General features: G+C 42.2%; 2 protein-coding genes across 2 annotated transcripts in view; both read left to right on the forward strand.

Moving 5' to 3' along the window:
• LOC127582655 (beta-1,4-galactosyltransferase 2-like) overlaps positions 1-4,832 on the forward strand; it is a 46,745-nt gene extending 41,913 nt beyond the window's left edge. The window contains 2 exon segments of the mRNA XM_052038146.1: positions 2,228-2,332; positions 4,078-4,832. Of these exon segments, the coding sequence (XP_051894106.1) occupies positions 2,228-2,332; positions 4,078-4,252 (280 nt within the window). The 3' untranslated portion in view covers positions 4,253-4,832.
• Positions 4,833-11,295: 6,463 nt separating this feature from the next.
• Positions 11,296-23,893, forward strand: pex11g (peroxisomal biogenesis factor 11 gamma). Its single transcript, XM_052037834.1, has 4 exons — positions 11,296-11,585; positions 17,876-18,054; positions 18,862-18,930; positions 22,507-23,893. The coding sequence occupies exons 1-4, from the start codon at positions 11,346-11,348 to the stop codon at positions 22,727-22,729; spliced, it is 711 nt and encodes a 236-aa protein (XP_051893794.1). The 5' UTR covers positions 11,296-11,345; the 3' UTR covers positions 22,730-23,893.
• Positions 23,894-25,502: the final 1,609 nt, after the last annotated feature.

Raw genomic sequence — 25,502 nt, forward strand, 5'->3', positions numbered from 1 at the left:
TCCCAAACCCCTGACTTGCACCATCCTCTGCTATTGTTTCTCATTTCCCATCACAACCTTGTGGTTTTGCCCCTCTGCAGTCAACCCGTACCTGTCTCTCCCTTGCTGTCTGTTTCATCCAACCCCAGCCTCTCTAACCATCCCACTCCTGTCTCTCTCTGGCTCACAATGCTGTCCCAGCTCACACCCCTCCAACTCCCACTATCTCATACCCACCGCACCATGCCCCACCTCAGATTAGTGTCACCCTTCCCTTCCCCAACCTCTGTTTTCTCAGTCTCTCTCCTTCCCACACCTCCCCCCAAATGCCTCTCTTCCCCTCCTCTCTTTCCCATTGCCTTGCTCCTGTCTTCCATCCTCACTGTCATCTCCACTTCCATCTCCATATTGCCCATCCTGCACTTAACTGTAATCTCCCATTTACTTAATAGTGGCAGTCATGCCTTCAACTGTGGTGTCCATGTTATAGATTTCTCTCCCACAATCTCGATGCCTCATCTCTCTCATCTGTTTTAGGACTTTCAGTGAAAGCCCAAACTGTTTGGGAAAGTTTTTGGTCCCTTTCTAATATATCCTTTGTTAGTTCATACTTGTGTTTGAATACATTCCTGTTCAGTGCCTCTTTTGTTTTTGCATTAAAGATGCTAAAAAATGCAACTTGTTAATTAACATCACTTCAGCTGGTCTTTGAACTGCCAATATTTTGGCACACAATTTTCTAACTAAATTCCTGCCCTTCCTGTATATCTCCTCCAGCCCAACATTCCTCTGCTCTCTGCTCTTTTTAATTCCGACTGTTTTCTGCATCCCCGATTCTAACCTTTCCACTAGTGGTGAATGTGCCTTCGGCTGCCCAGGTTCAAAGTTTAGGCATTCCTTCCCTGAATCTTTCAACCCCCTCTTTACTCTTTTAAGACTCTTCTTAAAGGCTTTGAACGAGGTTTGGATCCACCTGTCCTTTTGTCTCACCTGTCCTTTGTCTCCTTGTGGTGGTTTGGTAGAGATTTTAAAGAACATAGAAAAGTACATGCACAGAACAAGCCCCTTCAGCCCACAATGTTGTGCCAATATAGCTATTCCCTCCCGCTTATAGAATGCCCATATCCCCCTATTTTCCTCCCATTCATGAGCCCAATCCAAGCCCTTCTTGAAAGCCCCCATGGGTTTGCCTCCACCACCCTATCAGGCAGCGCATTCCAGGCATCCACCACTCTCTCAGTAAACCAAACGTAACCTCTCTCACCTTAAATGCCTCTGGTATTGGATCGCTCAGTATGAGAAAAGATGTTGCTTGTCCACCCTATCTATGCCCTTTATAATTTTATACACCTCCAACAGATCACCCCTCAGCCTCGCTGCTCCAGAGAAAAGAGCCCAAGTTTGTCCAGCTTCTCCTGATAGCACATGCCCTCTAATCCAGGCAGCATCCTAGTAAAACCTCCTCTGCACCCTCTCTAAAGCTTCGACATCTTTCCTATAGTGAGGTGACCAGAATTGCATGCAATGCTCTAAATGCAGCCTAACCAGAGTTCTATAGAGATGCATCATAACTTCTTGACTCCTATACTCAATACCTCGATTAATAAATGCAAGCATTCCATAAGCCATCCTAACCACCCTGCCTACCTGTGTAGCCACTTATCAATGAGTCATGCACTTGCACCCCAAGGTCTCTCTGCTCTTCAAACACTGTTAAGGGTCTTGCCCTTAAGAGTGTACTCTCTCTTGACATTAGTCCTACCAAGGTGCAACACCTCACATTTATCCAGGTTAAACGCCATCTGCCATTTCTCTGCCCACTTCCGCAGCTGATCAATATCACGCTGTATCCATCACCAGTCTTCCACACTATTCACTACTCTGCCAATCTTGGTATCGTCTGCAAACTTACTTAACCCACCCATCAACATACTCATCCAGGTCATTTGTGTACCTCACAAAACAGGAGAGGTTCCAGCATAGATCCCTGTGGAACACCACTACACACAGGCTTCCAGCCTGAACAAGTCCCTTCAAACCACCACCCTCTGTCTTCTACGGGCAAGCCAGTTCTGGATCCACACAGCCAATTCTCCACTGAACCCATGCATCCAAACTTTCTTGATTAACCAGTTATGTGGGACCTTGTCAAATGCCTTACTGAAGTTTTGATAATTTTGTTTGATAATTGCTCCTAGAATGTATTAAAGATTTGCATTAAGGAAGCGTTTTTTTCTCTGAATCATAGAGTAACATTGAGCGGCATGACTGTTGATCGGCCTGATAACAACATTGGAAGAACCAAAATGATACGACATGAAAGAGACAAAGGAAATGAGGTCAACGAAAAAAAGTGAGTAGCTGTCACCTTGTATGGCAGGGTTAAATGAAATTATATCAAAAGTCAAATATTATGTAGGTCTCACTGATGACGTAATCATTCAGGATTGTGTGGTTATTAGGGCTCGTGACTTGGCAGTATATCAGGTTAATAAGTTATTCTTCTCCCAGAGGGTTGTGAATCATTAGAATTCTCTGCCACATAGAGCTGCCAAATTGAGCAGATTTAAGTTGGAAATAAGCTTACGTTTTCTCTATCAGAAATCAAGGGTTATGGGGAACAGGCAAAACAATGGAACCAGATAACATTTGCCATGTTCTTACTGAATGCAGTGGCAGGATAAAAGGGGCCGCAAGTCTTCCTCCTGTTTCTTATGTTCTTTTGTTGATGGAGGGAATCGAGGGAAAATAGTGGGTGGGTGGGAAAGTTTTGAGATGGAGAATTAGCATGTTTATTGACGTGGCCCAGTCTATTGCCTCATGGAAGTGCTAACTGCGTTTTCATCATCCTTGCAGGCCAGTGAGTTCCAGATCTTAATTGCTTTCTTTTTTTTAAAGAAAAGCCTTTCCTCACATCTTCTTTGAATTGTTTGTTCAACATTTTTGATCTGTGACCCTGGTCATTGAAGATCCATTAGCAGGAACACCTATGTATTAATCCTAGCTCGATCAGTCATGACGTGGTACATCTCCATTAAATTCCTCTCAACTTTCTTTGCAGCAAGGGGAACAATCCCAGGTTCTCCAGGCTACCCCAGTAGCTGAAATTCCTTTCGAATACTGTAGTAAATATTCTTCAGTTCTCAGGCTGATCTAACATGGAGAAAGAAGTTATTGTAGTCAAGGCCAGTTATGTTCTTATCTGATATCCACATGCCCAAGGACATATCATGTGGGATCATAAGGTACTACAGGACAGGAACTCTGACCTATTCTATTTGCTGATCTCTGAACAAAAGAGGCTCACTGGGTTCTGTCCACTGATCCCTGCTAATCTCCTCAGAAATTAGGCCACGCACCACCTCAGCTGCAACAATCTTTTTGGCTAAATGGCTTAACATAGTCGCATGTTAATATCTCAAGCTGCTGCTTGGCAGGAAGGAGCCCATTGATTGAGTTGGTTGTTGGGGAGACAGAGTCTCCCTGTCTGCTTGGGGTGGGGAAGGAGAGGAAGATGGCCTACCCAGAACATAGATGGTAGTGGATCGATGGGGTACATGCTGGCAGGCTGTTTTCCCTGTTATTTGGAGAGTCCCAGAACAAGGGGTGAGGGGTAAGCCATTTAGAACTGAGGTAAATTTCTTCTTTAATGTTGAGAATTATTGGAATTCTCTGCTGCCACCCCCTCCATCCTGAGAGATATATGGGTGCTCAAATGTGTATTTTCAAAACTCTGATCGGTAGGTTTAAGGACACTAAGGGAAGCAAACAATCCAGGGATTGGATGGGAAATCTGAGCAGAGGATTTGCCACAATCATGCTGAATGGTGAGCCGCTCAAGGTGCCTACTTCTCTTTATATTCTGAAGCCAGGAGCTGGGTTAACAGAAATTACCGACTAAAAATGGGATTGGGAAATGAGCTCTAGGTTTGAGGGATCATAGGGTGGGTGAGAAGTGATTAGGTAAAAGTAAGCTTCAAGATCTCTGAATTGAGAGCACTTTTTGGGTCAGATTGACAATGAGTGGAACGGTCTAAATCATGTCTTAATGAGAGATTCAAAATCAGTGTCTTAACCTAAGTTTTTCTGTATTTCCAGTTATGTTGTTTATAACAAGATGAAATTTCCGAGGCACCATGACGGCTACAAATCCCTTAAATATTCAGTCATCAAGATGGAAAAAAAGGCAACTTTTCACCATGATAACAGTCGATATTGGAAAACCTCCATCGTAGAGAACTGGAACAGTGCCTTCACACGCCACTTATTATGAGTGGAATTAACCAAAGAAATGTGTGTGTGTGTGTGCGCTGCCTAGGACCAATGTTCGTACACTTAAACACACTGATGACACATGTTAAATGACTCGAGTCTCCTTGCTTTAAAAGAAATGATCTGTTTCTGTCTCTTGCTTCTGTAGATTTGAAGGAAGGGGCTATTGAAATGTGTTCGCGACAACCTTTTCTTGGGCAGAGAGAGGGTTCCTAATGCTGCTTAGTAATGAGGATAGCAAGAGAGTGTGAGCAAAAGGAAATGATCTCTTGCTCTTGACTCAAAATGATTTCTTGCATTGATTCCTTCAGTTTCATGTATTTTTTCACATTTTGTTTGGACATAAAGGGAGGAATCAATCTGATTGCAGACTTCTAGGGAGATGACTTTCTTACAGGGAGCACTCCCTCATTTGTAGTTCCTCCTCCACCTGTATCTGGCTAGTAACCAAGTCTACCGAGAAGGGATGAGAGTTCTTCGTCTCTCTCAGAATCTATATAACTCTCAGGTATGACTCGTGTGTTTTATTTGCTAATTGATAATTTTATTTTTTTTTTCCTGTGTGCCATAAGCTCATTGTCGGCATGGTCTCCTGCAGTTTGGATGGGTCTCCCGCCCACTGTGACCACAGCCACCCTCCAACACTGTCCAAAGTGACCTTGACTGCTGGCATCCACCATGCTGGCACTCCACTCTCTGTTAAATTTGCAGAGGCCCCATCTCAAGAAAGGTGCTGTTTCAGGTGGAGTAATATTCCATAGGCACCTGGATATCCTTCAGCTCTTCACCCAAGTGCCCGTTTGTAGCATGTGAGACTCAAGATAGTGTAATCCAATAATGGGGCATTATAATAGATTCAAGTCCTAACTCAAGCTTTGAGATGTGGGTTTTCCAATAGGAATTAAGAGGGAGAGACCTGGCCGGAATTTCCTCAATTGTAGAGACAGTTACTCAGACACAATCAACTTTAACCATCTCAGTACTGAGAAAGCATTGAATCTGTGATCTTATTTAACTTTCAGGCTCAGTCTTGCACTGAGCAGTGTTGTTATCAGATGAGCACCTTGAAATGAGCACTATTTTTATATAATGTGTTGTTCAACTTTATATTTCATGTTTACAATGCATTCTGTAAATTACATGGTGTCCACAATCATTGAAACTCATGACCAACTGAATCTCTGCTTTGTATCCTCTCTTTACTACCCCAACACTCCTTCCCCCCCCCCCCATTTGCTACTACAACTACACCTTTTAACTGGGATAGGGAGAGGTGAACAAAAATTGAAATCTGTTTGGTCCTCCAAATACAGTGTCCACCAGTATTCCTGGAGCAACATGGTTCACCCTACTTCCAGTCGATAGCAATGAGGAAAAACTCATGGAGGTTCTGCTGACCTTGGATAGTGTTGTGAAAGGTCTGTTGCTTTTGAGTTGACAAACTCTTTATAACCTTTTGTAAAAAGTAACAGTTGTAAATGAACCAAAGGTCACTCTGCAAAAATGTATAAATTAAATTCATTTGTGAAATGGAATGATATTTATTTAAATGTACAGCAGAGTGAAGAAGCTGAAACTCTGCAGGTTTTATGGCAATTGTATAATGAATGACATGGGAGATGTATGAAATCTATTTTTAATCGAATTTCTAATTGTATTTATTTCGTTGTAGTTTTATTGGTTCCAGCATCTGATGGATTTTAGCTTCTGAGATAGTATAACTCAGTTTTTGCCCTGGCTGGATTAATATTCATCCACTCATGAAGCATCTCCTGATTCTCCTTTCTCTGACTCCACTCACCCTGTGGCATCAGCTGTTTAATCCAGCGAGTAGCTGAGACACCTAGATCAGGAAAGGTCAACCTCCAATTCCCAGTCTATGCTGAAGCAAGGAGTATACCTTCATCTACCTATCACCACCTTGTGCCCACCCCGCCTCCCCTCTTTTGTCCACCTATCACTGCTCTGCTTTTCCCTCTGATATATTTGGCTTCCTTTTTTCCTGTCTTCAGTCCTGAAGAAGGGTCCTGACCCAAAACGTTGACCACCTGCTTTTCTCCACAGATGCTGTCTGGCCTGCTGAGTTCCTCCAGCATCATAGTGTTTTTCATCACACCATTGTCTCCCAGGCAGTCACTGACTTAGCTTCCTCTGGAGAGCAGCCTTTGGCTTTGTACTTCCGCAACCCTGCAGGGGCCCCTTCTACCTTCTCCAAAGATCCACAAGTAGGACTAGTCTGGTAGAACATTTAAGCCTGTTCTTGTTCCCGGCAACAAGAACAATGCTGACGAGGGAGAGTGTAACACTTCCCTTTTCAGTCACCCAATTACAAGATCCAGTGGAGCTGTTAAATGCTAAGTAAATTTTCCATTAACCTGCTCTGTCTAATCTCCCAAATGTGACTTCCTTTTCTGCCTTTCCGTCTTTTGCCCTCTAGTGAGTGATTGAGAATATAACACCAAATTATGGATGCTTTCAGAATTGGTTTGAGAATGTCCAAACAAAATTTAACAAGGGGGTCTTTGAATAGAGATTTCTATCTCATCGGTCTGCACTGTCCTCAGAATCCTGTAGCTCACCAACTTTGTACAATGTGGATATGGTTTTATCTGTTTTCATCACTGGATTATTTACCAAACAGTTGATGCACTTTAAGCACTTCTACCTAGGAGTATGGAGAAATATGGCTTAAAAACTAAATGGCTAAAATTGTGGGATCCTTGCATAAAAGAAGAATAAATTCGGAAAATACTGAAAATATTCCAAAAGGTCAGGCAGCATCTGTGGAGAGAGAACCAGAGTTTCAGTCCAATGATCTTCCATCAGAATTGGGAAAAGTTAGAAATGACACGGGTTGGAATTGTGGAGAAAGGTGTGTGATACAGATAGGGACGTCAATGATGGAGTGGAGAGCAGGAGAGATTGACATGGATAGACATGTGGGCTGAAAGAGTGTAGTGAAAACTAATTAATAGCAAAAGATGTCTGGGGGAGGTGCAAGTAGGTGAATAAAATTTGAAATGCCAGAAGAGAGAGAAAAAACTGAATAGAAATGAGGTACAAGACTGGAATGGCTGATTATCTGAAATTGTTGAACTCAGTATTGAGTCCTGAAGCCTGTAATGTGCTAAACTGGAAGATGAGATGCTTTACTTGAGCTAACATAGAGCTTAATTGGAATAGTGCTAGAGGCCAAAGGCTGGTTAGAGTCAGAGAATTAAAATGAGAGGTAAGTGTAAGCTCAGATCACCCTTGCAGACTGAACAGTGTTCTACAATCAGCACTTGGTCTTCAAAAGGAGATCACGCTCTGAGAACTAAATTCAGTACACTGAACTGAAAGTTATACAAGTAAATTGCTGCCTTGCCTGGAAGCAGTATTTAGGCCTCTGAGTGACAGGAATGAAATAAAAGAGCAGGTATTGCAACTTCTGTCTTTGCATAAAAGAGCTGCAATGTTTGGGATCTGCTAAAGGAGCAAAGTTATGCCATATAGTATGATGTTCTTCAAATCAACCTTACTGCATTCTTTTTGGATTTAAACTTGAAATGTGTAATAAAAAAAACAAAGTGCTGGAAACATTCAGCAAGTGTTAAAATGTGTAACTTCTGTGTCGAACAAAAGTTATTGTTGGCATCACAATTGGATTGAGACTTCAGTTAACCATCCTCCAGTAGAGGACCTGAGTATGCACGTCCCAAGTATTAGTCTTTGCTCAGAAAAATGAGGAAAGACCAGAGTTCCCACCATAATGGATATGAATCACATGTTTTAATGAATAATGAAAATATTTTTTCTGGCTAATGAAAGAAGTGTGTTATCCTTTGCTGAGGAAACACTTTCAAAGAGAATTTAATTTAAATTTAATGAGCTATGAATTTTCTGTATAAAACTGGCAATTAAGCAGGCCAGGAACTCAGAGTGGAAAGATTTGAATGATTTTACTGAACACCGTGCGTGATACAGGAAAGGGCATTTGTGGGGGCTAGGTGATATTTGCAACTGATGCCAACCCAATGAAAGCTAAAGTCATTTCCTCCTTGCAAGGCAAAAACTACTTCTATTTAGAAATCGCAGCCCACATTGGCAAAAATGTTCCAAGAAACTTGTGCCTATTTATGCAGTTAACCCACTCCATATGAGAAATGCAAGAAATTAGAAAACGTACAGATGAACACAAGTCAGCCATATATAAGTGCAGGCTGGTTCTAGAGAAACAAAACCAGCCTGCACTCCCCTTCTCCCCTGCACCTGCCTATCATTATCTCTTATCTGCATCTATGACCACCACCTTGTGCCCACCCTGCCTCCCTTCTTTTGTCCACCTATCACTGCTCTGCTTTTCCCTCCTATATATTGGGCTTCCCCTTTTCCTATCTTCAGTCCTGATGAAGGGTCCTGACCCGAAACGTTGACCGCCTACTTTTCTCCACAGATGCTGCTTGGCCTCCTGATCCTCCAGCATCATCATGTTTTTCATCTGGTTCTGCAATAAGCAAAGGGTAAGCCAGACTCTGTGATGACCTCTCCATATTCAGAATAGCCTACAAGTCTTTAGTGCTACTTTTTGAAAGAGTAGTCACTGTTGTTTGGAAGTCCAATTTTCACATAACCACCAAAGTAAAGGGGCTAAATGAACCACTTTTGGTTGAGGGAGAAATGTTGATTGAGGAAAAAGAATTCTTCTTCAGGTGAAATGTGTGGTGAAATGTCACATCTAAAAGAGCTCGTTAGATGGTATGGTATTCCCTGAAAACTATTAATACCAAGGATCTGATGACCCTCATTCCCAGAATTTTGCATCTATAGAAATAGTGGAGGCACTGGTTATCATCTTCCAAAATTATATGGATTCTAGAATAATTTTACTGCAGATTGAGAGTAGCAAATGTGACCCCCACTATTTCTAAATAAAAATGACAGGGAGCGAAAAAAAGAAACTACCAATCTGTTAGCTTGATGTTGGTTGTTAGGAAGATGGTGGAATCCATTAGAAAGGATATGATTTCAAGGACCTTAGAAAACTATTAAATGATTGAACAATCAACATGGATTTATGAAAGGGAAAGCATGTTTAATTAATGTATTGAAGTTCTTTGAGGATGCATCTAGTTGAGGGGTGAACCAGTGGATATTCATTTTTTCTGGCTAATGAAAGAAAAGTGTTATCCTTTGCTGAGGAAACATTTTCAAAGAAAATTTAATTTAAATTTAATGAGATGTGGATTTTATGTATAAAACTGGCAATTAAGTAGGCCAGGAACTCGGTGGAAAGATTTGAATGACCTTACTGAACACAGTGCGCGACATGGTAAAGGGCATTTGTGTGAAAGTGGTGTATGTGGACTTTTGAATGGCATTCTGATATGGCCCCACACAGAAGGTTAATAAACAAGGTTAGAGCACATGAATTTTGTAATATGATTGAGAGCTGGTGAACAAAGCACATGAAATAAGTGGGTTATTCTTAAGGAGGCAGCTTTGATGAGTGGGAATCAGTACCTAGTTCCAATTGTTCGTAATCTGCACTGACAGTTTGACCGAGGACACCAAATCTAACATTTTAAGTTTGTTGTTGTAATGGGTGGGAATATGAGTAACATAGCAAGGAAGCTTCAAGGAGACAGACAGGCTAACTGAATGGACAACTTCATGACAGATGGAGTACATTGTGGGGAGAAAATGTGGGGTTATTCACTTCAATAAAAAACACAAAAGTTCTGATTTTTTTTAAAAAAGAGAAATGTAGGTGCAGCAACCAATTGGGAAGGCAAATTATTGCAAAAGGATTTAAGCCAGTATAGAGTCGGTGATTTGAAATGGGCTCCCCATGTTATGAAATATGAAAGTACAAGGGTAAAGCTGTCTTATTACAATTATATACGGTCTTAGTGAGGCTACACCTGGAGTATTGTGCACAATTTTGGTCTCCTTAACCCCCATTGCTATCAAGGGAGTGCAGTAAAGATTTGCCCAACTGGTTCCAGGGATGGCAGGTCAGCCACATGAGAAGGCTAGGCCTCTATTTTATTTTAAGAGTTTAGAAGAATGAGAGGTGACCTCATTGAGAGCTACATAATATGCAGAGCTTGACGAGGTGGATGTTGAAAGGATGTTTACCTTTGTATGGAGTCTACAACTATTGGTTACAGTCACAAAGTAAGTGGTAGGACATTACAAGTGAAATGAGGAGAAAATTTCTTCATTTGGAGGGTGAATGAATTTGTGGTATCCTCTACCCCAGAGGGCTATGGCAGTTTGATCATTAAATGGCATTTGTTACAGAGACTGGTGGCTTTCTGGGTGTTGAAGGAAGAAAGGGATATTGTGAATGAGTCAGTAAAATGATTAGAGGCCAGTTATGCTCTCATTTCAATGGCTACTCCAGCTATTTCTTGTGTAATTGCATCCCTCTGTATTACACTGGAGAGCAAAACCTCAACCTTATTCTTGCATCTCTGATGCAGAGCTTTGAAGTTTCAAATCTCTGAGCCCAGGTGAGGGTGCACCCATTGAATCAAGGCAAAGAGATGCTGAAAATGTGCAGCAAGTCAACATTCTGTGGAAAGCATAGGTTATATTATAGGCAATAAAAACAGAGAATGCTGGAATATACTCAGCAAGTCAGGCAGCTTCTGAGGAGAGAAAGAGAGACAGTAAAATGTTTCGGGTTAATGACCATTCAACAGAATTTTGGACTATATTTTGGGCCTTTCCTTCTGAATCATGTCCATTAATTAGTTTTAATAAAGTAAATTAACTTTTCTTAGTGACATGCATTATGAAGAATTATTTTAATTTGTAAAGTATCCTCTTGAACTCCCTCTGATGCGTTTAAAGGAAGTCCCGCCCTCCCACCGTTGCTAAGTAACTGCGGACGGTTGGCGCATGCGTACATCTACTTACCGCGAACAAGATGACACCCAATTTGATTGACAGTACTTCATGCCGATATCCGCGTATGCCATTGGCAGGTTATGTAAAAGTGGGCAGGAGCTACACAAATGCCTACTCGCCATTGGTCATCACATCCGTCACTCAAATACTCCCGCTGATGTTCATTGGGTCCAAGCTGGGGAGCAGTCTACCTGAGCATGGAGGTGCTGGCCAGCGCACTAGAGTCCTATCGGGGCCGGGATCGGTTAGTGCGTGTGGTTTGCTACAGCTCCCGGCTGCTGGGCGGCCTGCAGCTGGCGTCGAGGAATGGCCGCCCGGAACTGGACCGCCGGCTGCTGCGCCTGTCGCAGGAGCTCAGCAACTGCAGGGCAACGCTGCGGCTGTTCGACGACCTCTCTATGTTCCTGTACTCGCGGGAGTACGGCCTGGGCGCCGCGGTAAGGGCGGGGCCCGGGCCCCACACCGGGGGTGGTGCAGACATGGTTGGAAATGGGGTCCGGAATGCAAAACATCCGGACTGGGGCGGGACATGCACCAGAAGTAAGGAACATGAGCCCACTCCTTCTCGAGTCTGCTCCGCCATTCAGTACGTTAATGCAATCTTGTCCCCAGCACCGCTCTCTCCTCATGCTCCCAAATCCCCCATGAGTTAAACATCTGTCAATCTGCGCCTTGCATATATTCAATGGTTCTGCCTGCACAGCTGTGGGTCAGAGAATTCCGAAGATTTGCATCCATCAGAGAAGACATTTCTCCTCATCTCTGTCTTAAATGGAGCAACACACACGAAATGCTGGAGGAATTCAGTAGGTCAGGCAGCATCGATTGGAGGGCAGTGAATAGGCAATGTTTCGGTACTGATGAAGGGTCTCGGCCCGACACGTCGACTATTCATTTCTCTCCATAGATGCTGCCTGACCTGCTGAATTCCTCCAGCATTTCGTGTGCGTTGCTCCAGATTTCCAGCGTGTGCAGTCTCTGTCTTAAATCGGCAATCCTTTATTCTGAAACTATAACCCCACTAAGGGAAACCTACTTGCAGCATACACCCTTTCAATTCCACTCAGAATCTTGTATTTTTCAATAAGATTATCGCTTGTTTGATAATCCGATGAGTATTGGTTCAACCTTTCTTCAGACATGATGCCCTTCATTCAGGAATCAGCCTGGTGAACTTCTGCACTGCCTCCAATGCAAGTATGGCTGTTATAAGACTATTGAATGGTCCCCTAATACGATAAGATGGACTTTTTACCTCACAATCTACTTCGTCATGACCTTGCACCTTATGGTCTGCCTGCACTGCACTTTCTCTGCAACTGTTCACTTTATTCTGCATTCTGTTATTGTTTTCCCTTGTACTGCTTCAATGTGCTGTTGTAACAAAATGATATGTATGCATGGCATGCAAAACAAAGTTTTTCCACTGTACCTCAGTAGATGTGACAATAATAAACCAATTTACCAATCCTTCCTTAATTGGAGACCAAACAGTATACAGTATTCCAGATGTGGTCTCACCAGTGTCCTGTAAAGTTGCCTCAAAACACCCCAACTTGTATACTCCCTATCCCTGGCAATAAAGGCTAACTTTCCATTAGCCTTCTTAATTACTTGCTGACCCTGCATGCTATCTTTTGTGGTTCATGTACTAGGACCCCTTTGTGCTGCAACATGTTATAGTCTCACTTTGTTTCAATAATAATTTTCTCTTTCTTCCTTCCAAAGTGGATGGCTACACATTTTGCCATATTTACTCCAAATTTCTGCCCACTCACCTAACCTAACAATATTTCTTTGCAAGCTTTTTGTGTCCTTATCACAAAACTAGGTAATCCAGCTATCTTTGTACGTTCAGCAAACATGGCAAAAGTACACCTTCATAATTATATCATGTTGATTCTGTTGGTTGTATTATAGTTTTCTAAATATTCTGGTATTGGCTCTGTAATAATGGATTCCAGCAATTTCCCATCGACAGTTATTAGAATAATGAGCTTAGAGTTTCCTACTCTCTGTCTCCCCCTTTTATTGAATAGTAGTATTACATAGTGCCCTTACTGCACCAGAATCTGGGGGATTTTGTAGATAACAACCATCTCTGCTATAACTTTATTTGAGATCGTGGGATGCAAGCCGGCAGGTCCAAAGGACTTGTCAACCCATTAGGTTGTCTTGTACTCTTTATAGTGATAGGGATTGTTTTAAGTTTCTTGCTTCCTTGAAACCCTTAATTATCTATTATTGTTGCAATGTTTTTAGTGCCTTTTACTGCAAAGAGTGATCCAAAATAATTATTTAGAATCCCTGCCATTTCTCTATTTCCTGGTATTAATTCCCCAGTGTAATTCTGTAAGGCACCAACATTTAGTTTACCTATTATTTTCCTTTTTGTATACTTGTAATAGCTGTTGCTGTCAGTGTTTGATGTATTTGCACCTTTCTCTCACTCTCTGTCTTCTCCCTCTATATTTTTGCAGGTTACCTTTGCTGGTTTCTAAAAGCTTCCCATTCCTCCGTCCGTCTATGAATCTTCACAACATTGTATGCCTTTTCTTTCAATCTGATACCATTCTTAACAACAAGCCATAGATGAGCCATCCATCGAGCCTTTCTTTCTCACCAGAACGTACCTTTGCTGAGATTTATGAAATATCTAAATGTCTACCATTTTACCTCTTTATCTATATTCCTAGTCTACTTAAGTCAACTCAGTCCACATACCATTATAATTCCCTTTATTTAAACTTAGGATACTAGCTTTGGATCCTAGTTTTTCACCCTCAAACTGAATTTGCAGTTGCCAAGCTGTGTTCACGCTTTCCTAGAAGATTTAATTATGAATTTAATGGAATAAAAATTATGAATTTTTAATTAATTTTATCTCATTACATAATACTAGATCTAAAATAGTCTGTTCCTTGGTTGATTCCTCAATGTATTTCTCAAGGAAATCGTCCTGAATACAGTCTATGAGCTTATTCTCTGGGCTACCCTTGCCAATTTGATTTCTCCAATCTGTATGATAATTAAATTGCCTATTATTGCCATGTCTTAAAAAACACTTCATTCTGATTCATACCCTGACCTACAGATACGATTCACACCAATTCACTTCTTACCCTTGCTGGTTCTTATATCCACCCAAACTGTTTCTACATCATGAGCTGTTGGACCACTATCATTCATCACCACTGCAGTGATCTCATCCTTTATTAACAGAGTGACCACCTCCTTTTTGTTACTGCCTATCTTTCCGAAATGTCAAATGCCCCTGAATATTCAGTTCCCAGCCTTGGTCACCTTGCAGCCATGTCTCTGTAATGACTATCAGCTTGTACCCATTTACTTTTGTTTATGCCATGAACTTGGCTATTTTCTTACAAATGCTGCATACATTTGAATAAAGAGTCCTTAATCTTATGTTTTCTCTTTCTTTTTATTGCTGGTGCACTGTTAGGCTAGGATGCTCTGTTCCTTCCTGATGTACTTTTGTATTATCACCTGTAGCCCTGCACTACTGCCTATCTGTTCTCTTTATCTTCCTAAATACCTCTGTGTTCTATTTCCAGCAGAGGTTTTCTCCCTTCTGTTTCTACTCGCTGGTTCCCATCCCCTGCCAGGCTAATTTAACCCCCCCATGAGGATATTGGTCCTATTCCCATTGAGGTGCAAGCCATTTGGCTTGCAGAGGTCCCCTCGCCCCAGAAATCCAGAACTGGTTCCTTCGTCCCTCTCCATTTCTCCAACTACACATTCATCTGCATGATCTTTCTATTCCTGTACTTGCTTACCCATGGCACTGGTATTAATCGAGAAGTCACTGCCTCTGAGGTCCTGTTCTTTAACCCCTTTCCTGCCTCCCGAAACTCTACCTGTAGGACCTCATCTCTCTTTCTACCTATGTCATTGATACTGATAGGAACCATGAACACCCGCTGTTCACCCTCCCCCTTTGGTATGCCTTACAGCCATTCAGTGATGTAATTGATCCTGCATTGACGTTGTAGCAGGCAGTCTGAAGACTGATGGTTATGGTGGAGGGATGAAACTGAGTGGGGACAGGCTTAAGGGCCAGATCCTTTGGAGTGCCAGGGTTGAGTGATGAACTGCAAAAGTGGTGTCTTTGTGCACCAGTACAGAGATAGTTGGAGCTGAAGTGTGGGATATGAACATAGCCTAAGATGCATCATGAGGGAGCTAAAATAATGAAAAGGAAGATGGGCTCTTTGGGTAATTGGTAAACACATTGCCCGATGTGGAACCGAAGTGTATAGCAGACACAAGCAGTTTTTCTAATGACTGCATCCGCAGAAACGGGCCATTTGGCCCTTCTACCTTAACCCCAGCATGAGACTCCTGCCACCCCCATAAGCATACTGTTCTATTCCTTTCTCCTTTATTAATTGACACAGTGACAAGTGGAGATTCCAGCGATGACACCACTGTTGTAGGCAGAATCTCAGATGGCGATGAGGAGGCATACAGGAGTGAGATAGACCGGTTGGTTGAGTGTTGTTGCGACAACAACCTTGGACTCAACGGCAGCAACCACCAAGGAATTGATTGTGAATTTCAGGAAGGGGAAGTTGGGAGAACACACACCAATTTTCATTGAGGGGTCAGCGGTGGAAAGGATGAGCAGCTTCAAGTTCCTGGGTGTCAACATCTCAGAGGATCTAATCTTGGGCCCAGCACATTGATGCAATCACGAAGAAGGCACAGCAGCGGCTCTACTTCAATAGGAGTTTGAGATTTGGTATGTCACCAAAGACCCTTGCAAATTTCTGCAGATGTACAGTGGAGAGCATTCTGACTGGTTGCATCAGCACCTGGTATGGAGGTTCCAATGCTCAGGATCGAAAGAGGTTTCAGAGGGTTGTTGAATCAGCCAGCTCCATCACGGATGCATCCCTCCCCGCATCAAGGACATCTTCAAGAGGCAGTGCCTCAATTTATCATTAAGGACCCTCAGCACCTGGGACATGCTCTCTTCACGTTACTACCATCGGGGAGGAGGTACAGGAGCCTGAAGACCCACACTCAATGTTTCAGGAACAGCTTCTTCCCCTCCACCATCAGATTTCTGAACAGTCCATGAACCCATGAACACTACCTTGTTATTCCTCTTTTGCACTATTTATTTTTGTAACTTATTGTAATTCTTATGCCTTTATGTCTTATACTGTCCTGCTGCCGCAAAACAACAAATTTCACAACATATATCAGTGATAATAAACCTGATTCTGATTCTTTCTGATATAACATTGTTAAACAACAGCTTTATTTCAGTTCGAGCACACTGAGGTCTGAAGTCACCAGGTAGTGAGTTTCAGCCATTGAATTTTGAGCACAGAACCCAGACTGACATGGCTAGTACAATGTTGTGGATTGTGCTGTTGTGTCCGAAGTGCTTCTCGGGTGAGAGGCTTATCCAAGGCCCCTCCTGCCTGTTCAGGTGGGTGTTATGGATATTTATAAAGCATGGATTCTCTGAAAATTGAAGCCATTGTTCCTTCTTCAATGTAAACAGATTTAGGATGTAATTTTGAAGTTTAATGTTTTTGGGACCTTGCTATATATTGGCTGCCTATTTAGAAAGACTTCGTAATGCCTGTTATGATCAAAGCACTTTACAGCCAGTGCTGCTCCATACTCATTCTACCAGCAGCCACATTTACTTTTTGTGCTCCATGGGTTCAATGAAACTCTAGGCCTGGATACTGCGGCCCTCCCACAAGGTGGAGCAGTCGACATGGGACTGAGCCTCAGGCGCTGGATCGTTAAGTCCCACCATCAATCTGCCAGCTGCCTTTTGAAAGCTTGCTGACTTTGAATTGGTTTTAAATGCCTTTGATGATTAGAGACATTATAAAACAATTGAAAAAGAATTAAATAATTTTTTTAATTATTCTAAGTAAAATTGAAAAAGCAAATTTATTTCAAAAACATCTTTTGGAGCTAAAAATAAAAGCATTAAGATTAAGTAAAATAAAAGAAATAAAAGCAAACCAATTACCTTTTAATTCAAGGTCTATGTACCCAGGCCATCACTGATGAAAAGCAGGAGGATTGGATGCAATGTGTATTGGGACCCTGAGATCAGCATATTTATGTCCTTCCACCATTGGGGCAGTGGAGAAGAAGCTCAGGTGCACTGGCCTCAGAACTCCAACTTGTTCTTAACCTCCTTGTTCCAATAAGCCAGCACAGAACCCAGGAACAAGCTGACCATACACTGCAGCTAGTCGTCTGTTCTCTATGGATCCACTAGCTGAAGTGCAGCACCACTGGTCCAATAAAGTGTAGCCGCCATTGTAGTGCAGGAGGTATGGAGCCAGTCTTTACAGAGGAAACTCCTACAATGTGATGAAGGAGAGATAACCTGTTGGTTGAGGGATATTGGGTAGAGGATACGGAGTCATCTTTTACAAGTTCCATGGGATTAATAACACTCACCTGGAGGGCACTTATGGACTGGGTTTGATGGTCACATCCAGAGGGCAGTACAGCAACAGTGATAACATTGGACGTTACTCACAGATTTGGATGTCTACAGAATGTGAAAGGTTGTCTGAATATTATGTGCAATGTTAGTTTCAGGATTTTTCTTCTTGCATCCCATGGGATGGCCAGAATAGCCAGACCTCGAATTTGATTGGACCCACAGGGCAAAAAAAGGAAATGTGATGGCTGGAATAATTTTACCATTTCTCTTGCTCTGTAGGAGGAAGATACTGTTGTTCGCTGGCTGTCCGTAGTTGCAAACATTGCAGATCAGCTCTACTACCCCTGTGAGCACCTGGCTTGGGCTGCAGATTACAAAATCCTCGGCATCTACTCCAACAAGTGGTGGACACTTAGTAATGTGCTCTGGAGTCTGTCGCTGGCGCTGGGAGCTCTACGGTGACTGACACATTAAAACTCCTCTCCTGTTCTGTCACTTAAAGCATTTCCAATCTGGAATGGGGATGAAAAGCTGAGGTGGGTAGGGGAGCAGTCATTTTTCACACAGCAATTACGTGATTAAACTAGAGATTTGGATCATTGATCCATGGACATGAGTCCAACTACCATAATGGTAGTGGAGCTGTTTAAGTTAAACTCAATTGAATTGAAATTCTGGTGTGAAAAGTTAGCTCCAGTAATGGTGATCTTGAAGATACAAAATTATCAAAAAATCCATCTGATTCACTGATATTCTTTAGGAAGGGAATCCGCAATCATCATGCAGACTGGCCTCTGTGATTGCAGATCAGAGCAATCCTCTGACATAGCCTAGCAGTGGGTTTAAGGACAGTTGAAGTTGAGCATTGAACTCTATCCTTGCTAGTGATGCCAATGTCTGGGCCAAACCTGCAGGGAGATTTCCTCTGGACTTTTTTTAAAATGATACTGAGGGAAGACTTGGATGATTAGAGACATTCTAAAACAATTGAAAAAGAATTAAGTAATTTTTAAAATTATTCTAAGTAAAATTGAAAAAGCAAATTTATTTCAAAAACATAGATAGTAATTGAGGCTTCTCTAACTCAACAATTAACAACTTGCTTCATCTGTGATGCCTTTGCAGTTGCATAGCTCGTCGTTCTAAGTGTTTAGTGATGAAGAAAACAGAGCTTATGTTATTCAAAACTTTCCGCTTGGTAGTAATAGATCATCAGTAAACACACAGGCTGAAAGAATTAATTTTCTTTCCTCCTTATCTAACAGATCTTTAAGAGTTCTGCAGCTGCTAAAGAGAAAACTGAAGAGAGGTCAAAAGGGCCACCTTGGAACAGAGTACGGTGAAAAACTTGTCTGTTTGTATTGAATGCTGCAAACGTGCCCGAAGGGGAAACTAACACAAATAAAAAAGAGAATGCTGGAAATACTCAGCAAGTCAGGCAGAAGAAATGGGACTAATGTTTTGGGCCAATGAGCTTCTGTGGCTTCTGATGAAAGGTCAAGAACCTGAAACGTTAGCTCTGTTTCCCACTCCACAGATGCTGTCTGACCTGCTGACTATTTCCAGTATTTACTGTTTGTGCTTCAGATTTTGGATTTCCAGAATCTGCAATTTTTGCTTTTCAGGAAACTGATTTCGGTGGTGAGACACTGTGTGGGTGGGTGAACTACCACTGAACATGGGTCTAACAACATCCTGTGAGATGGCAATAAGTCAGGCAGAAGTGTTGGGTGTAGCCCTGGTTTAGGTTTTTAAAAGCTTGGAGACGGATAGGAAGAGACAACTTGTGGGAATTGGTGATGAGGATATTTCTCACTGTATCACAGAGGGGAGGAGAGGGATTTATGGCTGTATCTTTCAGAGAATGGGGAGGAAAGGTCTGTGATGGCAGAGTGGTGTAGAGCAGCACAGTGGTGCTGCTTGTGGAGCCACTGCTTCACAGCTCCAGTGACCTGTGTTCAATCCAGACCTCTGGTGCTGTCTGTGTGGAGTTTGGACGTTCTCCCTCTGACCACTTGGGTTTCCTCTGGGCGCTCTGGTTTCCTCCACCTCCCAAAAATGTGACATTGGTAGGTTAACTCTCCACTGTAAATTGACCTAGAGGTAGAATCTGGGGTGGAGGGGGAGGTTTGGAAAGAGTTGATGAGAATGTGGGGAGAACAAAATGAGTTAGGGTAGGACTAGTATAAAACCAGGTGCATGAGGTCAACACAGACCGTGGGCTGAAGGGCCTGTTTCTGTGTTATATGTCTCTATGGTTCTATAACCACAGCAGTCACAATACAACAGAGTGAAGGTTAGATGTGAGAGAACAAATCCCTAGGACTAGAGCTTTGATTGTAACGTGACTGGGGCATTATAACAAGTGATAGCCTCCCCCCAACCCCCACATTATTGGTATGTTATTCAGTGTGGGAAAATGTAAATGTGTCGCCATCTGAAGAAATGGTGGTTCTTATGGAATCTAAATATTATTTTCCTGTTCTTGCTGTGGGAAAGATCTGGTTACTAATCGCTTGCTGCACCTGCGTGCTAGCTTTCAGTGATTTATGTACAAGGACATCTCAGATCCTTTGAACATCAACATTTCTCCATTTAAGAATACTCTGATTTTGGTTTTGTGCACTAAAGTGAATGACCTCGTATTATTCCATCTGCCACACTCTGACCCATTTATCTATCTACATCCCTTTAAAGCCTCTCACATCCTCTTCCCTAATTACAATCCCACTCAGTTTAATATCCGCAAACTTGGAAATATGACATTGCTCCTTTCAGCCAAATCAATGGAATAAGTGGGGCCAGAGCACCAAACTCCACAGTACTCACTAGTCACAGCCTAGGTAAGACCCATTTGCTTCCTGTCTGTTAACCAGCTTGCATTCCATATAACCTCAATTCCATGTGCTGTACCCTTGTTGACCAACCTCCTGTGTCAGACCTCATCAAAAGCCTTCTGAAAATCTAAATGCACCAAATCCATCAGTTGTTCTTTATCTACTCTACTAATTGCATCCTCAAAGAACTCTTAACAAATTAGTCAAATATTATTCCCTGTGATAAATGGTGACTTTGCTCAATCCTGTTATTTTATAGATATTTACTTATTACATTCTTTATTATAGATTCCAGCATTTTTCTTACTACTGATGTTAGACTAACAGGTTGGTAGTTCCCTGTTTTCTTTCTCTGTCTCTTAAATATTGTGGTCACAATTTCTACCCTCCAGTCTGTAGAACCATTACAAAATTTATAGAATTTGTAAAGATGACAACCAGTGCATCAACCATCCTCATAGCTACCTTTTTCACATCTCCCTGCCACGATGCTTCACGTACCACCACACCAAGAACTCAATAAATGCTAAACATATCTGCATGTTCTTGGCCACTGCCAGCATGTTCCAGCTTTTGCTGGACCCTGAGGGCACTGAAAAGTAGGCAATGTCAAAACACTCTAGGTGGCCACAAAACAGGTTTTGTTGGCAAATGCCTGACCAGATTATATAGGTGCTTTGTGGTTTTGGCATCCAGTCTAAACCAAGTGACCCACTTGCTGAGAGACGTACATGGTTTACAAGCTCTGCTTCACATTGTCATTTCTGCAAGGATGATAAAAGTCTGAAACCCTCTCTTCTGCCCTCTCGGGATGCTCAGAGATTATTAGGCCTATCCTGAGAAGTTTAGTGGCTAAGGATATCAAGCAGCGTGGAACGTAGATTGTTAGGTGGAGTTCAAGTACAGTTGATGCAAATATAACAGGAATTAATACATCTAATAAAGAATTCAAATAAAACATACTTAACTAAAGAGTGGAAAGGATGTGCACTACACAGCAAATGGTTGAATAGCGGAGAAGGGGAACCAAATAAACACAGGCAAGATAATGGAGAAGAAAGTTCTGTTCTTTGTGTGGTGGATGCCTGTTTCTGTGCAATACATTGAGTGGGTGAGAAAGACCTGGTGCTAAATGCATGCAAGAGAATCATCCGCATGTTGTATTTGACTATGTGAGCTTCAAGGGAGGTGAGGGTATGGGGACAGAGTGGAAAAGTGATGTTGAGGCCAAGATTGGACGGCCTTGATCTTATTGAATAGTGGAGCAGGATTGAGTTGGATTATGCTGCTTTTTATTATTGCTTTTGGTTCCATTTCAGTTAACAGAAGCAAATGTGCAGAAATGTGCACAACTGGCAGCCAAAAATGGTGGAAATATTCAGCAGGTCTGGCAGAATGAGAAACAGGGTTGATGCTTCAGGTCAAAAACACTTCATGGAAAAGTGAGAAAAGTTAGTTTCAAGTTACAGAGAACGAGGGACAGTACAAAAGGTGTATCTTTGATAGGGTGAGGCCAGGGCTGCTGTGGTGATACGCTGTTAATGAAGGTGTCTGTTTAATAGATTAATGAGAATAGCTGGAGGGAGAGAAAGCAAATGAATAAAGGCTGTGAGATGCTCGTCTGAGACGTTGCAAAGAACTGAAACCAATAAAATTCTGGAAGTGCCCAGCAGATCAGGCAGTGTCTATGGAGAGAGAAACTGAGTTAACATAACAGATGGATAACAAAGAGACAGGCGATTAGAATCCCAGGGTCACTCCTGCAGGTGGAACAAAGGTTCTGTACGAAATGGTCACTCAGTCTGTATTTGGTTTCTCAATATGGAGGAGACCACATCCTGAACACCGAGTGTAATATACTAGATTAGGAGAAGTGCAAGTGAATTGATGTTTTACCTGAAAGGACTGTTTGGGTTCCTGGATTGTGAGAGGGCAAGGTAAAAGAGCAGATGTTGCATGAATGCCCTTATAATCTTTTAGCACTAATGTCCAAAGAGAAACCTCTTTGCTGATGTGTTTGAAGATACATTATACTGCTTTAAGTATTTAAAACAAATGTCTTTCCCATTCTAGAGAACTGAAGGAGCTGCACAAGTACCAGGTTCGGAAGCAAGCAGAAATCCTCAACCTCATCAGCAACCTGAGTGACTTGACCAATGCTGTGCATTGGATGCCACCTGGCTTCCTGTGGGCAGGGCGCTTCCCGGAATGGCTGGTTGGACTAATGGGCACAATCTCTTCCCTGATTAGTCTCCATCAGATGTGGTGTGTGAGCAATGCCAGTAAGGACCCATGAGAAGACAGCTACTTCACATTGTCCAGCATTGGGACAAGGAGTTCACATGATACCAGTGTTTTATTGCCTTCTTCTGGGGTAGGGGGCCCTCTGGCTGTTGTCTTTTTGGTGGGGGTGCAAGTGCAGGTGGAGGTAGGTAAGAGGATACATGCCTCTCACCCTCCTCATACCACTGAATGAAGCATGGGCAGTCTCCTCTTCCACTGGTCTAAGGCTACCAAGGCAGAGCAAGAGCATTGGGACTTTATCCCACTGCTGACAACTGGCTTCTTTGACCTGGCATCAAGGGAGCATTTCTCTTCCCTTCCGTTTTTCCAAGTTCAAATATGATTGTGTTATACTTTGATTAACAATCTGCCCCTTCCTTCTCCCAACCCATAGCATCAAATCTCTCGCCACAGAAAGAACCATCCAGTTAGATTTATTCACCAGGGCTGTTTGAGGAAGTTTTCTCCATGAAGCAACATGGTTTTCAAGCTTCCCCAACACCTAGTGGACGAGACTTTGCATCAATACGGGTAGCGAAAGTCTAGGATCCAACCTGTGCTATGGATTAGTAATCTGTCAGAGACTGGCTCTGGATCACTTTGAGTGAATCAAGGTTCAGGCTTAACCAAGAAGACTTGAGACTTGGCAGACTCTTGGGGAGACTGCTTCCAAGAGAAGAGCAAGGGTTCAGTATCAGCCAGAAATAAAACTGCAGCCTGTGGGTGCAATAGCTTAATTTCATTTTATTTGTTGGTGATGTGAAATAAAATAGAAAATGGAAAAAAATGTTTGGCGGGTCAGACAGCAGCTGTGGATAGAGAAACAGTTAACATTTCAGGTCTTTCATCATAAAGGCTTGCAGTTAAAACAATATATATAGTTTTGATTATCATCAGAGCCCACTTTTGTGGTCTCACTCATTGTTTTTGTTTAGAGGACATTCTGCCAGGGACCACACCTTCTGTCTCAATATACACCGACTTCCTTAGAAAACACAGAACTACTGTTGCAAAGAGTTTGTATTTCACAGAAACACAGCAATAAAATAACAAGAAGCTGTCAACTAATGTAACAGAATGATAACAGAGGCAGAAACCCAATTCAGGGATGTTTCAGAGAATGTCAAATTCTAAATACTTTTTTATGTAATTTTCAATTAAACCTTATTTTAAATGTAACCATTTTGTTGGAGATTTTTCAGTTCTGATATATTTATAGCAAATGGTAAAATTTAAAGTTGTTTTTGCACAAAGAAATATGAATTTACAGGATGTGGTTGTTACTGGTAAGACCAGCAATTATTGCCTATTCCTAATTACCCAGAAGATGGTGGTGATGACCCACCTTTGTCATCTTTTCTAGGCAGTGTTGTTGGGTGTCTCATACCTCATGTCTCATGGCTTCATTCTCACTCTACTTTGTGGTGGTTTAATGGAATGGGGAAACTGGCTGGACTATTTTAATGAATATTTCTCATCAGTTTTTACTGTGGAGAAAGTGATGGATGCTAAAGAAATTAGTGATGATGTCTTAGGCCACATACGAATCACCAGGGAGGAGGTATTGGTGGCCTTAAAGCGCATTAAGCTGGATAAATCCCCAGAGCCTGACTGAGTGCATCCTTGGACCTTGTGGGAAGCTAGGGAAGAAATTGCAGGGGCCCTTGCAGAGACATTTCCCCTATCTTTAGCCACAGGTGAAGTTCCAGAAGTCTGGAAGGTGGATAATGTTGTACCATTATTTAAGAAGGGCATCAAAGACAAGACTGGGAACTGCAGTGGTGGGTAAGTTACTGGAGGGGATTCTGAGAGAAATTTGGATATACAAGATCTAATTAAGGATAGTCAGCACAGCTTTGTGTGTGGGAAATCTTGTCTAACAAATCTCTTAGAGTTTTTTGAAGAGGTAACCAAGAGGATGAGGGTAGGGCGGTGGACGTTGTCTATATGGACTTTAGCAAGGCCTTTGACAAAGTCCTGCATGGCAAGCTAGTCTGGAAGGTTAGATTGCATGGGATCCAGGGAGAGGTAGCTAATTGGATTCATAATTGGCTCGATGGTAGGAAGCAGAGAGTGATGGTTGAAGGTTGTTTCTCGAACTGGACGTCTGTGACTAGTGGTGTGCCATGGGTTGGTGCTGACACCTTTGTTGTTCGTCATCTATATAAAAGATTTGGATGTACACCTACAAGACATGGTTAGTAAGTTTGTGGATGATACTGAAATAGGTGGTATCATAGACAGTGAAGAAGGCTATCAAAAATTACAGGGAGATCTTGATCAACTAGGTAAGAGTGGACTACATTGCTGTGGGCCTGGAGTCGTACATAGCTTTGACTGGGTCAGGAGTCTACCTTTAAAGGGCTTTATCATATTACTGAATTTTTTGCAACAATGGTCAGCATTTCTGATTCCAGCTCCTTAAAACAGATTTATATCATTAACTAAAGTCACCCTCTCAAATTGCCATGTTGAGATTTGAATTCCCTTCTCTAGATTATTAGTCTATATTTCTGAATTACTAGTCCCGTAACAAAACCATTTGAATTATGCATCAGAAATCACACAGCAAAGTGAATATGTTAATTGATTTGTTTTTAAGATTTGGACATTGTTGTCAAGGCTAGCATTTATTGTCTTTCCCCTATTGCCATGAGAAAGTGATGATGAGCAATGCATTGTTGTTGGGGAGGGATTTCTAGAATTTGGACCCAACAATGATGAAGGAAAGAGTGCTGGGTGACTTGGAGGGGAGCCTGCAGGTGGTAGTGTTCCCCTGCACCTGC

This window comes from Pristis pectinata, chromosome 24, assembly GCF_009764475.1.
Source record: "Pristis pectinata isolate sPriPec2 chromosome 24, sPriPec2.1.pri, whole genome shotgun sequence".
In the NCBI taxonomy this organism is placed as follows: domain Eukaryota; kingdom Metazoa; phylum Chordata; class Chondrichthyes; order Rhinopristiformes; family Pristidae; genus Pristis; species Pristis pectinata.